At 35.0% G+C, this 13406-nt stretch overlaps 1 protein-coding gene across 1 annotated transcript in view; it reads left to right on the top strand.

The window, feature by feature from the left end:
- NBAS (NBAS subunit of NRZ tethering complex) overlaps positions 1-13406 on the top strand; it is a 388176-nt gene that overhangs the window by 168323 nt on the left and 206447 nt on the right. Inside the window, exons 29-31 of the mRNA XM_032172256.2 lie at positions 3247-3349; positions 6736-6965; positions 11809-11921. Coding sequence (XP_032028147.1) covers positions 3247-3349; positions 6736-6965; positions 11809-11921 — 446 coding nt within the window. The remainder of the gene's footprint in view (positions 1-3246; positions 3350-6735; positions 6966-11808; positions 11922-13406) is intronic.

The raw sequence follows: 13406 nt of genomic DNA, 5'->3' as shown, positions 1-13406 counted from the left end.
GTTAAATTCCAGATCTGTAGGGAGACTACATAAAAATGTAAAGAAGGCTGGGAAAAAAAGCCACCTCAAGCACTAATCCTAAAGGAGTAGAATTAGGCAAAGGCAACTTTTCAAGAACTTTTAAAACATATTTTGTTTACCTAAATTTTAGGATTTAGAGATTCAGTTTAACCCAACTATCAAAGTAAAAATAAAATCCAGCAGTAAAAACACACTATTCTATATTCCTTCCTATCTTTTAAGAGCTGGCTCCAACACATCTTCCAGGAAACCTTGTTTGACTCCTCCAAGCTTAATTGAATTCTTCCTAGAAATTCCTAAGCATTTTGTATCTACCTTTCTGACTGTCTCTTGCAGCCATACGGTGTTACACTGCAACTGTACTACAGTCATTAACATGTGCCTTAAGTTCCCTTCTAGATCATAATTTCTCCAGTGCAAGTGTTATAGCCACCATACACCTCAGTTAGGAACTTACATATCAATGGCACTCTCTGGTAATTTAGATAGCTTTGACTATTTAAATGCCGTAAGATTTCTTTATAGCTACAAATGGATGGCCAATATTTCCAAGATCATGCTGATTTTACTCTAAAATCTTACTTTTCAGCAGGAAAGCATTGCAATTGCTGCTAGATTACCTACCACCCCATCTCCCCCACCCCCCCCCAAATTAGTTCCCTAAATACTTACGGAGTCCCTGAAGTTAATTTCTACTCATGGTAATCTATTTACTGTGAATATGTAAGAGAATGTGATGTCTGTTTTCATAGTAGTTGACCTGAAATTGATTTTAATTATTTTATGCATATTTCCATGGCTTGGCCTTCAGTACCCATAGAATATTCTCATACATATTCTAAAGGGTGTCAGCAAGTCTTCACAAATGCAAGTTTTACAAACTTGAGTACGCTACTATTTCTCCCTGGGAAATCCACATCTATTCCAAAGCTGCAACTAATGCATTTGTGTTCAGGGATCTGTCTGTTAATTTGCAAACCTCTTGGTTAGTTTCTTCAAGTTCTACTCTTGATTCTTATTTGCTGAATATATTCTTAAAAAGGCCATTGTAAGTAATGCATAATAGTTTATTTTTATTAGAACCTTTATTTACGGCTAGCCATGTGTGAGAAAACGTTAGTACCATCTGCCCCAGTGTTGATGGCTTCCAGAAGAACAGCTGGGCTGTAAGAAATTGAATTCAGCTAGACAGTGCCTAGGTCTGATTTTATCAAGTGTGTGCAAGATGGACACTTCATCAAACATTCTGCTACTTCTCTGCCTGTAAGCAATCTGAAAGAGTCCTCCAGTTTTTTTGAAGCCTAAAGAGTTCACATACCCAGGTCAGACAAATGGAAACATTTTATGGATTGTTCTGAAATACTTGAAATATATCAGTTTGTTTTGTGTATGTGTGTGCTGGCAGAAAAAAAGTGTTCTCTTATGCCTAATTGCATATGGAACAAGAGTAATTCTTCCTTTCATATAATAAACATAAAATGCATAGGTAAATGAAGCATGTGCTTATTAAAAATTTTAGGAGAAAAATATTTTAAAGACTCTATCTTTCACTGTAATTATCCCAAATATATATTTTTCTATAGCAATAACTATTAAACACATACAATCTATCTGCCCTGTTTTTAATGCATAGCGTTTGGAAACAGTGATGATTTTTAAAGGCATTGTAAAAGATAAAAAATAAAAAGATGCATGAAAACGAAACATCATCTAGTTGGTATTTGACCAACTTAAAACGAAAACCTGCTCTTCTTGAATAGTGATATTCATGATTATCTAGAATGTCAAGACTAGAAAGTAAACATAAATGATGATTCCAAACTCATGTGTATTTAACTAAGATGAACTTTGGAGAGAGGCAGAGAGAGTTACAGCATATTGTCTCTCCTACTAGACTCAATATTAGAATCATATACGTGACTTAAAAAATAAAAAAACCGAGATGTATTTGTAACTTCAGATTCATTCGTTCACATTTCTTGAATGTTTATTACATACCAGAACAATAGGGGGGTCTTTTCATAAATTTTGGTATAAGTTAATCTTTATGCTATACAAAAAGGGATTCTAAAGTTCAGAGAGATTAGAGAATTTATTCAAATCCATGGGTAATTTATCTGATTCTTATATTTAGGAGCATCTTGCTTCAATGCCTGTGCTTTGTCAAAATTAATCTCATTTATTGCTTATCACTGAGGTGGGCTTTCAGTGAGGAATGTGAAAGTCAGGAATATTAAATGACTTGCTCACAATCACACAACTAATTTGTGACTGTGGCTGAATTTGGGAACAAAACCCTTTCCCTTGCTGTAGGAGAATCTAACAATTAATTCCCAACTCTGTAACTTTGGAAATCAATATAAAGTGATTTTTAATCAACCAGATTATAGAGGCCTCACTACTTAGATAAAACAGATCCCTGATTGGTAAATTGCCTCTGGCCTGGAGGAACTGTAAATGAACTAGAAATACCTGATAGGGTAATTTTATGCTTTGGGCTTTCCTGAGTGTGTTACAAGAGATGTTGGCTGCTTTAGGACATGTAGCTTCTTCCTAAGCCGGACACAGCAGTGCCAGCAACTACACTCTGAGGCTCTGGCTCCTTGTGCTGGGGCGGTCACCTGAGAAGGTAACTCCTGGAGTGCTCTGTGAGTTGCTTTGTGGACTGCTGCCAGTAGTCTCACTGTAAGAAGCAACTGATGCTGCCCTGCTGGTGAGCCGCGGTTCTTGTCCCCCAGACTGATGGCAAATGTGGCCTGCGGTTGTCCTATGGATGTGAATGTTCAGTTGAAGTCAAGAAGACCCCTTGACAGGGATTGCTGAGCGATGAGGTGGAATTTGAAACCAACCTCTGTCATCAAGCTATATCATAGCTGCTTTATCTTGCAGTGGTTCATTTTACCTTAGAAACTCACAGCTTCTTTACCTTTACCGTAATTACCATTCAATTCCATTCCAGCCTGTGTCTGCTCAGGCTATGACACGCCGCTTTGTCACCATCTCTAGCATTGATGCATAGCTGCCCAACTTTCCCCTCTATCTTTAATCCAAGTGTTTTCCTGTCTATTTAAAGGAGATATATTCCTTTTGATCATCTGGGAGCTGATGTGGATGTAGAGTGGTGGTACCAGTTTTTGTTTTTGTTTTTTTAACTTTTGACCATTTGAAGAGAGATTTTATTAATTTTCTTTCCCTCTTCCTTGTCTTTTTTGTGTGTTTTTCCAGGCAGCCTCCTGTCAGTGAGTCTCACTGGAGAACGTTGCTGCAAGACATGTTAACTATGCAGCAGAATGTATACACATGTCTGGATTCCGATGCCTGCTATGAGGTAACTCTAGAACCATACATGATTTTTTTTTAATTAAACAATTTTGATTGTTATGGTTTATTGGATACAAGAATGATGACCATAGGCTACCCTGGAAGTAATATTATTTAATAATAGCTAATAACTGACTAGTGCTTTATAGGTCGAGCACTTTATTCCTTAACCTCCTGTCTCCCTTGTCTTTTTTCATTGCAACACTATCTATTCAGTACGTTAATCATCAGCTAGCAAATGTGAATCATACTTGACCTTTCTCACTTCCATAGTTTTGGTGGTCACTAAAACTTGTCTAATGCATCTGAGAAAGACCTTGAAATCTGTCCTGTCTTCATCTCTGCTGAACTGCAGCAATCCACATACTTGTTTCCCTACTTCCAACTGTCTGGTTTACACTGATAAAGAGTATTTTTCTAAAACAAATCTTTTCATGACACACCCCTTCTAAAAATTTGTTGTTGTTCCATATCAATAATCAAAAAGTAGCTCTACTCCTTAGCATGACATAGAATGCTACAGAAGATGCCAGCTCCCTTACCCCTTCCACTTTTGTCACTGTCCACCATGTACCCTATGGTGCAGTAGCACCATCAAGCCTGTCATCAGTTCCTTCATCCACCATGCTGTTTCATGTTTCCCTCACTTTGCACATGTTGTTCCCTTGGCCTGGAATATATTCCTCCTTCTTTTACTTAGAAAACTAATACAAGTTCAGAACTCAGCTCACTAATTATCTTTGTCCTTCCTCATAAGTTGCCTCTACTATAGTCTTTCTTTAAAATGTAGTTATTTGTTTATTTGTGCATTTCTTCCATTTGGTCCTCAGCTCCTACACAGGCATTATTATATCATGTGCACTCTCATATCCCCTAGTGCATATTACAACATGTGGAATATAAAGGATACATAAGAAATGGTTGTCAGGTGACTGGGAGTATAATCCAGGGGGATTTACTCATTAATTTGGAAGAGATATGTACACGTGTGTGTGTGTGTGTGTGCGTGCGCGTGTGCGTGTGTCCAATTGCCAAGTCAGAGGCAGATTATCAGTATATCTATTTCCATTTTCTGTGTGTAAAATCTCCAAGTCAAAGGCAGTTTACCAATATATATATTTCCGTTTGTGTGGAAAAAATGACCTAACTCATTTTTAATAACATGCAGTCTAAAACAAGTTTTTTTAATTTGAATTTTCTTGTTAAATAAGCCAGACACAAAATCATAAAGAGTATTTCTTGTGTCGCTTTGCTCTTATACCGCAAAGCATAACCCATTGATGAAATCAGAATTGTAAAAATAGGTCTCTGCTTTGTGAAATTGTTTGGTTTTTAAAGTCAGGGCGATTTTAACAAAAGAGTGCTAATGTAGACTGTTGAGAAATGAATGGTTTTATATTTGAATTTCAAGTTTTTAAATGCGTGAATAACTAATGTTTTTATTGATGATTACAGTCTCTGACCACATACAACTGCCAGTGTCTTCCCCTTTTGCATCTAAAGCAAAACCTGAAACCAACTTCATTAGAACATAATTTGTATGCACGTGAGATCTAAAACCCAACTGTCACTAGTGTGTTTGAGGTAGTGTTTGTACATTGGAGTGGCATTATTTTGATACATTCCTGTTTCTGATTCTGATTGCAAAATTGGCAGTAAGTATATTACATTTGAATTAGTTTCTGTGTGGAGTAATCCATCAAAACAACTCATTATATTACATTTTAAAAATATTTTAACACATTTTTATTAGGCTTTGATATTTTAATGACTTCTGTCCATGGGTCTCCCTTGTTGAGAAAACATTTGAAGGCATATTATAACAGTTTTGAAAAGGCTCTAGGAGACAGTAATATAGATTTGACAAACTTAAAATTTTAAACATAATTTAAAATATGCTATGTTGTCTTAATGACTTGGTTGTTAGATTTTGCTGTCCTTGGGAAATAATTTGAAAGTTCAGTGGCATAATTTTGAAAATGTTAGATAAAGATTTATTTATAGCCTGTAGAACAGAAATCTATGTTGTTCATTTTAGCAAACTGTTCCAAGTTTTAGGGTGAATATATTTTTCAGTATTGGACATTGACTCCTTACGGCTTACTTGAGTAGACCAGAGAAATATGGAGAAACTATGACATACAAGTCATTTGGATTAGACGTATTGTAAGCCATTTTTATCTGTCAGATATAAGTGATTAGGGTTGCTCTTTAATAGTTTGCTTTCTGTCGCAGTATCTATTTTATAGCGGATCCCTCTTAGATATAGTGTTTTTATCCTTATCAGATATCTTAGCAAAGACTTGTCTAAAAATGCCTTCTGCAGGAAGCCGAGACACAAAGAAGTGAAAATAAGGGCATCCTGTGAAGATCGGATGGTCTTCTTAATTATATTGAAACTCTTGCTTCTCCATGAAATGTTACTTTTAAAAAATCTCTTATTTCTGTGCTATCCTTATCCAACTGTAGAGTGACAGGGAAGTGCATGTTTGGGGAAGTTCTTAGACTAATTATATGTAACATTGTTAATGTATGTTTAAAAGGATTGCTTTGTTTATATAAACAATCTCAATTATAGAAGTAGTTTTATGTTAATTGATGTTGTTAGTTGTCTAGTAGAGTACAATGATATTCGTATGAATACCTTCAGTGTCTCTTGTTTTATTTAAATAATTTTTAATATGTATGTTATTAAAAAACTCTACATTATAATATATTGTAATTTTAATGACTGGTTGTAAGTATAGCATTTGCGGCATGGCTGTTTAGTTCATAAGACTGAATTCAGATGCTTCAAGCAGTTATGAATTATATGTATTATATTCAAATATTTTTCTTTTAAGAAATTAAAATGGGGCTGGGTGCAGTGGCTCATGCCTTTAATCCCAACACTTTGGGAAGCCAAGGTGAGAGGATTACTTGAGCCCAAGAGTTTGAGACCAGCCTGTGGGCAACATAGCAAGAACCCATATCAAAAATGAAAATTAAAATTAGGAAAAAGAAAAAAAATAGAAACGGTTAAAAATAGTTTTAAGCAAAATGGGCCCTGTTGAGAGTATGTCTAATCCTGTTTTTAATGAATATCAACTTTGGATACTTGATCCAAGTATTTGTTGTAATAAATTAAAATATTATGCTTAATTTTGGTTTAGTCAATGAAATTGTTCTTTCTAAAAGATTTTTTTTTTAATTGAGGGGAAATTCACATAATGTAAAATTAACCATTTCAAAGTATACAGTTCATTGTCATTTAGTACATTTACAGTGCTTGCAGCCACCACCTCTAGGATGGATGTGTTTTTAATTTCTTTCATCTGGATTTCAGAGCCTTCATTTCATTGAGAACTGAATCTTCCCTCTCTGTAACTAATTCCAGTTTCTCCTTTTTCCCAGATATTTACAGAAAGCCTTCTGTGCTCTAGTCGCCTTGAAAACATCCACCTGGCTGGACAGATGATGCACTGCAGTGCTTGTTCAGAAAATCCCCCAGCTGGTATAGCCCATAAAGGGAAACCCCACTACAGGGTCAGCTACAAAAAGAGTATTGACTTGGTTTTGGCTGCCAGCAGAGAGCACTTCAATTCTTCTACCAACCTCACTGATAGCTGCATGGATCTAGCCAGGTAGAATAACTCCATATTCTTCCCTAAGACGGAGAGGGAAAGTCAGAATGTACAAACTGCATTGTTATTCTTTCCTTTACCAAATATATTATCACAGGTACAGATTGACTACACTATATGGGGCACAGTTATTTTTTGCTTGAATATAAGAAGAAAAACTATGTTATGAATGTCCATCAGCTTCTTAAACATTTTTCTCCAGCGCACTTTCCCATGGTCATTTTTGCTGATTATAAGGCTGTGTATTTCTCTTCTGTTGGAAGAGATTCATGTGATAGCCTATAAATTAAAGTTCTGAAAATTTTTAGCATATGTAGGTAGTGCCTGTCTCGTTCATGTAGCTTTCACTTTGTTTAGAGACAAGGGACCTAAATGCCAGGGCATAAATCTTTAAAAAAAAAAAAAAGAGAGAGAGAGAGAGACAAGGGACCTCCGAAGTCACTTCCTGGCTGAAATTTCTAGACTATGAATTCAATTCCTCTCTTATCCCCATTGTACTCCTATTTTAGCCCACCCATCTTATTTAACACTAGAAAGGTATGTTCATGACCTGAATTCTCATAATTAGGTATATACAATTGCAGTGATTTTTTTTAGAATAATTTATTCAGGATTTAAGGTTGCTTTTTATAAAGTTAGTTTTTTATAAAATTAAAAGAGCATAATAAATCTAGATCAAGGAATAAAACATGTATCACCTCTGTATTAATGAATCTTAAAAGCTTAAAAAAGATAATCTTCCTTGTTCAACATTTCAGAAAAGTGGTTTACAGATGGTCTTCAACTTAAGACAGTTCAACTTCCAATTTTTCAACTTTATGATAATGTAAAAGTGATATGCTTTCAGTAGAAACAGTACTTTGAGTACTCATACAACCATTGTGTTTTTCCACTTTCAGTTCAGTATTCAGTAAATTACATGAGAAATTCAACACTTTCCTATAAAATAGTCTTTGTGTTAGATGATTAAAAGCCTAGCCAAACTGTAGGCTAATGGAAGTGTTCTTAGCACTTTTAAAGTAGGCTAAACTAAGCTATGATGTTTGTTAGGTTAGGTGTATTAAATGCATTTTGAATTTATGATATCTTCAACTTGCAATGGGTTTATTGGGACGTAACCACATTGTAAGTCGAGGCACATCTTCAATTGTATTATGTCCTCTGTCCCCTGCCTTCTGACTGATACGCTGCTGTTCTTGCCACTAGCCATTTTCCAACTCTCGTTTGCAGTGTCTAGTTCCTCTAATACGTATTTCTCCTTCCATTTGTACCCTGGACATCTGAGTCTGTTTTGTTTCTCTTTGCCTGAGATCCCCTTTCTAGACCCTGCTCTACTTTTCTTACTCAGAGTTGTGTTGATCCTCATTCATTTCTAGAGACATACTTTTTAATTTATTTTTTCCTCCTCAAGGCAACTGACAATTTTTCTGAGCCCCTGAGTTTGTCATGTAATCTCTCAGTTTTTGTTTCTTGATCAAATAAACTGAAGAAAGGTAGAATCCCTTCAGTAATAAGGTGGCTATGGTCTCTAGCAAATTATTTACTTATTTGTTATTCTTACTGTGTCTGATTTTCTAACACTGTACATCCTAAGCTTATCCTGTTTTTTCAGATTTTCTGGTTAACAGTCTGTAAGAGATTATACATTTTATTTGATAGGAATTATCCACTCAGTATTTAAATACAGTAATGAGACTTTTGAGCCCAATCATTTGCCCACTATTTTGCATATTATACCTGTATATAGTTTTACAAAAATGAGATAATAACTATACATTTCTTTTTATTACACACTTTTTTCAGTTGTTTATTGAGCTAGTATATACAGATCTGCAGCATTTTCACATGCTTTACAGCATTGTGTTGAGTGGTTGTGCTAGATTTGTTTAGTTCTTTTCTGACTGCATTTAATACACCTTTTCATTGTCCGAGAAGCAGCAGAGTGTAGAGGTTAAGAACACAGCAGTTTCTAAAGCCAGATGTCAATGTGCAAATCCACTTTTTTCCAGCTAACAGCCATGTGACCTTGGGCCAGTCATCAGGGCCTCAGGTTCTTCACCTGTAAAACGCGGATAATAGTAGGATTATATCCTAGGGCTATTGTAATATTAACTGAATATGTAAAATAGTTAGAACTGTGCCTGTTGTGGATGGATAATGCAAAGTGGAATTGCTGAATCGAAGGGTAAGCACATGCAGAATTTTGGTGTTTGTTATCATGTGGCACCAGTTTATTTTCCATTACCTAAGGCACTAAAGGGCCCCTTCTCTAAATTAATTTTCAGTCTTTACAGTGTTTGCCTGTTGAACAGCTTCATTTGCACTTTTTCATTTGAAACTTGTTTCTAGCCTTTACTTATTTTTCTTTTGGGGTGTTCATCTTTTTACTATTGATTCTTAGGAGCTTATTTTGGGGCATAAGGAATACTTGCCCTATGCCTGTCTCAAATATTTTACTGCATTGCCAAGTTTTTATTATATATGATTTATCTTTCCAATTGCTATTCAGAATTTTTTAAAAATTGTTCTTTTACAATTTCTGTCATCCTTTGAAAGACCTTTAAATCGCAAGACTATTATGACAGGTTTTCATATTTTTTAGTGCTTTGATAGTTTTATTTTTTACATTTCAGTTTTATCTTTATTTGGAATTTATTTTGATATTTTGATTATGGTAGCAATTGGAACACCTTCATTTTACAAACATGCCGTATGTGTGTAATGTGGCACCACACTGATTGCAACCCGTGAGCCTGGGTGTATTTCAGTGTTTACAGTTATGTTGACTGTAGAAAATAACCCATACATTCTTACTGATTAAAGTATTATTTATTAATTAGCATTTTATTGAGGAAGCAATAAATATTTAAACAATACAAAATGGATATATTGGAGAGATTCATTTTTCCCCCAGACAACTAATATTTATTTCAGACCTAGCAAAGCTTAAAAGTAACTCCTCCACCGAGTCCTCCCATTCCCCCCACACCCGTGGTATCTTATCTCAGAAGGAATTATGTTTCACAAACCATGTTATTGAACTTGACAAAGTTGTTTAAAGCGGTTAGCTCTTTCTTTTCTCCTAAGTGATTCTATTTTTATTTCAAATGATGAAAATACCAAATAGAATACCTTTGAAACTGGGAATTGTATTTCACCTCAACCTTTTGGCAGGTGTTTCCCAGAGATCATTTAAAAAGCCGGTCCTTCTATATTTCCTCTTCATTGCATCTCTTTCTCTCCCACAAGGACACACCTTCATTTCACAAACATGCCCTGTGTGTATAATGTGGTACCAAACTGATTGTGACCTGTGAGCCTGGATGTATTTCAATGTTCACAGTTACATTGAATGCAGGAAATAGCCCTTACATTCTTACTGATTAAAGAGTTATTTATAAACTCTTTATAAATAAATTGTTGAGGAAGCAATAGATATCCAAACAATACAAAAAGGATATATGTATTGACAATTAGTCTCCCTTCTCATTCTCGTTCCCCTAACTTTATCCTTCAGTCATTTTTAAATATCGGTTTCTTATGTAAACTTCCAAAACATTTGATTAAATGTTACCTCTTCTTTCTTAAATCATGAATAAATTATTACTATTATGCATACCTTTCTGTGCCCTGTTTTTTTTTTTCACTCATGTTCTGTATTGAAGGTTTTTTCATGTGAGTACAGACAGTTCTATTTTATTCCTTTTTGATGGTTGTAGAACATTCCATTATATAATTTATTTAATTTGTTCCTGATTTGGTATACTTTCTTTCATTTTTAAAAACAATTTGGTAGTGAGCATCCGTAATTATATGTCTTTGAGCATGTGCGAGCCTATCTGTAATATAAATTTTTAGAATTTATTTGTAATTTAGAATTTATTTGTAATTCCTGAGTCAAGAGTAAAAAATGTAAAAAAGTACATTTACAATTTTGATAGAAACCACGAAGAGGTAATAGACCTTTCACACTTGAATCAACAGTAGATGTGAGTGCACAACTGATTTAAATCCTCCAGTTTTACGAGAGCAGACTTGGCCTGTATCTGTCACTCAGTCATATGGATGCCATACTGGGGCTTAGATACCTGCATCTCGTGACCTGTGATTCTAGCATTCATGAGCCCTTTACCGCCTGATCTGTCTTTCTAGTCTTACATTCCAATGTTCCTCTAAACACCTTTAGAGAATGAGTTTATTCATTAAATGAAACATTTATTAAATGCAGTTTCTTTGAATTTAAACAAAAATTTACTTTAAATATTCCATAGGAATCCCACATTCTTAGCTTAGCAAATCACTTTCTCCTGTAGTTCATCTCAGAACTGTGTATTACCAACAGATTTCTCCCTTTTTGATCAGGAACATGTTCTCTGTGCAGTTTCCTAAGTCATTTCTTGTTTCTTTTGAGACATCAAATTGTGACCACATCAAGACATTTCTGTTTTTCGTAGAAGAGAAACTGAAAATTATCTGAACTTCATCCTTTAAAATTTTTTTTTGTAATAGAATCATAATGTTTGCATTCAACAGTAAAAACGGCACTAAACACAGAGTTATGATGCTTCCTACCATGATGCCATTATGTACTGTGGATGTAACTGTGGGCAATTACTTCCCTTCTGTGAGCTTCAGTTTTAGCTCCCTGAAAAGGCAGATAGATGATGGTGTTTGCCTACCTCACAGGCTTGCTATGAGGATTAAGATAACAGAAGGCATCCAGTGGAATGAATTCCTGGGATGTGGTAGATTTTTGATAAATATGTGTTAGATCTCATGGTGTTGAATATAGAAAGGTGAACATACGTTGCTTCTTTTAAAAAATTTATCTAATTTCTTTTAGGTGCTGCTTACAACTGGTAACAGACAGACCCCCTGCCATTCAAGAGGAGCTAGATCTTATCCAAGCCGTTGGACGTCTTGAAGAATTTGGGGTAAAGATCCTGCCTTTGCAAGGTGCGTTTTCTACTTACTGTCAGACTGTTACTAACTTATATTGCAGCAATTTACTAGTATTCTTTTTTAGTTTTTAAAACCAAAGAGTAGCTTTGGTCATGTAATCCATTAGCAGTAGATCCTGCCCTTGACCCATTATTTTAAATGAAATCTCAAGTGGAAACCCAAGAGAAAAAATAAAGCCAACATTTTACCATAAATTTATTTTTTAAATTTCACTTGTATAACATTTAAAGAAATAACATCAGTAACAGAGCAGTGAGGCTATAGGGTAAAAACAAAAAAAAGATATTGGAGATTATGGATGAGAATATATCAGATTTATATCAGTTTTGATATACAATTTATTTCTGTATTTTGTTTCCGTTGCATAGTTTTATAACTAGCTGTAAATTAAAAGTTTTTTTCTTTTTATGCTTGACTCAGTATATTACGTTCATCTATTTTTTTAAAAGAGGGAATGATAAGAAATTTTTGTTTAGAATTTAATTACTAGAGATATCTTAATATTACTCAACTTCTTTTATTTAAATATAAAAGTCAACTTGGTATCATCCCAAACAAGCATCCTGCTACAGAGCCACTTGTCTCGTCTATTTATGCTGTGAGGACTGTTTGCATCTCATGGTGTACTGGACCTTAAACCTGACCTTCCCTGTTGAAGAAGGTAGATTTTCTGTTGCATTAAATCCTGGATCTCTGTGCCCTAAATGAAGAGTGACTTGGTATTATTAACAGTGTGCGTGGCTGGCTTCCTTGTAATCTGTTATCTCTGTTCTTAACTCTGGAAATATTTGAGACTGATGGTGGTAGAGGTTTAGATCTCTTATGAGTTCCTTGGTGTCTTTGTCCTGTGTAGTGTTTAGAGTTGGATGGATTTTAGAGGATATGAGCCAGTAGAGACATTCTCATGTTTTCAGTGGGTTTCCAATGTGGCTTGACTAAAAGTTAAAGTTTTGCATCTCAGACAAATTCATTAGGCTGGGCACAGTGGCTCACGCCTGTAATCCCAGCACTTTGGGATGCTGATGTAGGAGGTTCACTTTAGTCCAAAAGCTTGAGACCAGCCTGGGCAACATAGTGGTACCCTGTCTCTACAAAAATTAAAAAAGTTAGCCGAGTGTAATGGCATGCGTATGTAGTCCCAGCTACTCAGGAGGCTGAGGTGGGAGGACCACTTGAGCCCAGGAAGTTGAGGCTGCAGTAAGCCATGATCATGCCATTGCATTCCAGCCTAGGCAATAGACCTAGAACCTGTCTCAAAAAAACTTATTAGACTCAAAAGAGGTAATATTATTATTACTTTGAATATCATTGTTTGGAAACAACTTGTGTGTGATTATAACTATCTTGTATCTTAAGCAATTTTATCTAATATGATTGCTAAATCACTAGAAAATTTTATTCATTTGTACAATTCATGTAATTTTTGAGCTCAAAACTTCTTAAAATTGTGAAGATTAATCAGGTTTACTTTTTTCAATT

Source organism: Hylobates moloch, unplaced genomic scaffold (assembly GCF_009828535.3).
Source record: "Hylobates moloch isolate HMO894 unplaced genomic scaffold, HMol_V3 SCAFFOLD_13, whole genome shotgun sequence".
NCBI lineage: Eukaryota > Metazoa > Chordata > Mammalia > Primates > Hylobatidae > Hylobates > Hylobates moloch.
The sequence above is the reverse complement of the archived record's forward strand: the minus strand, read 5'-3'. Positions and strand labels throughout refer to the sequence as shown.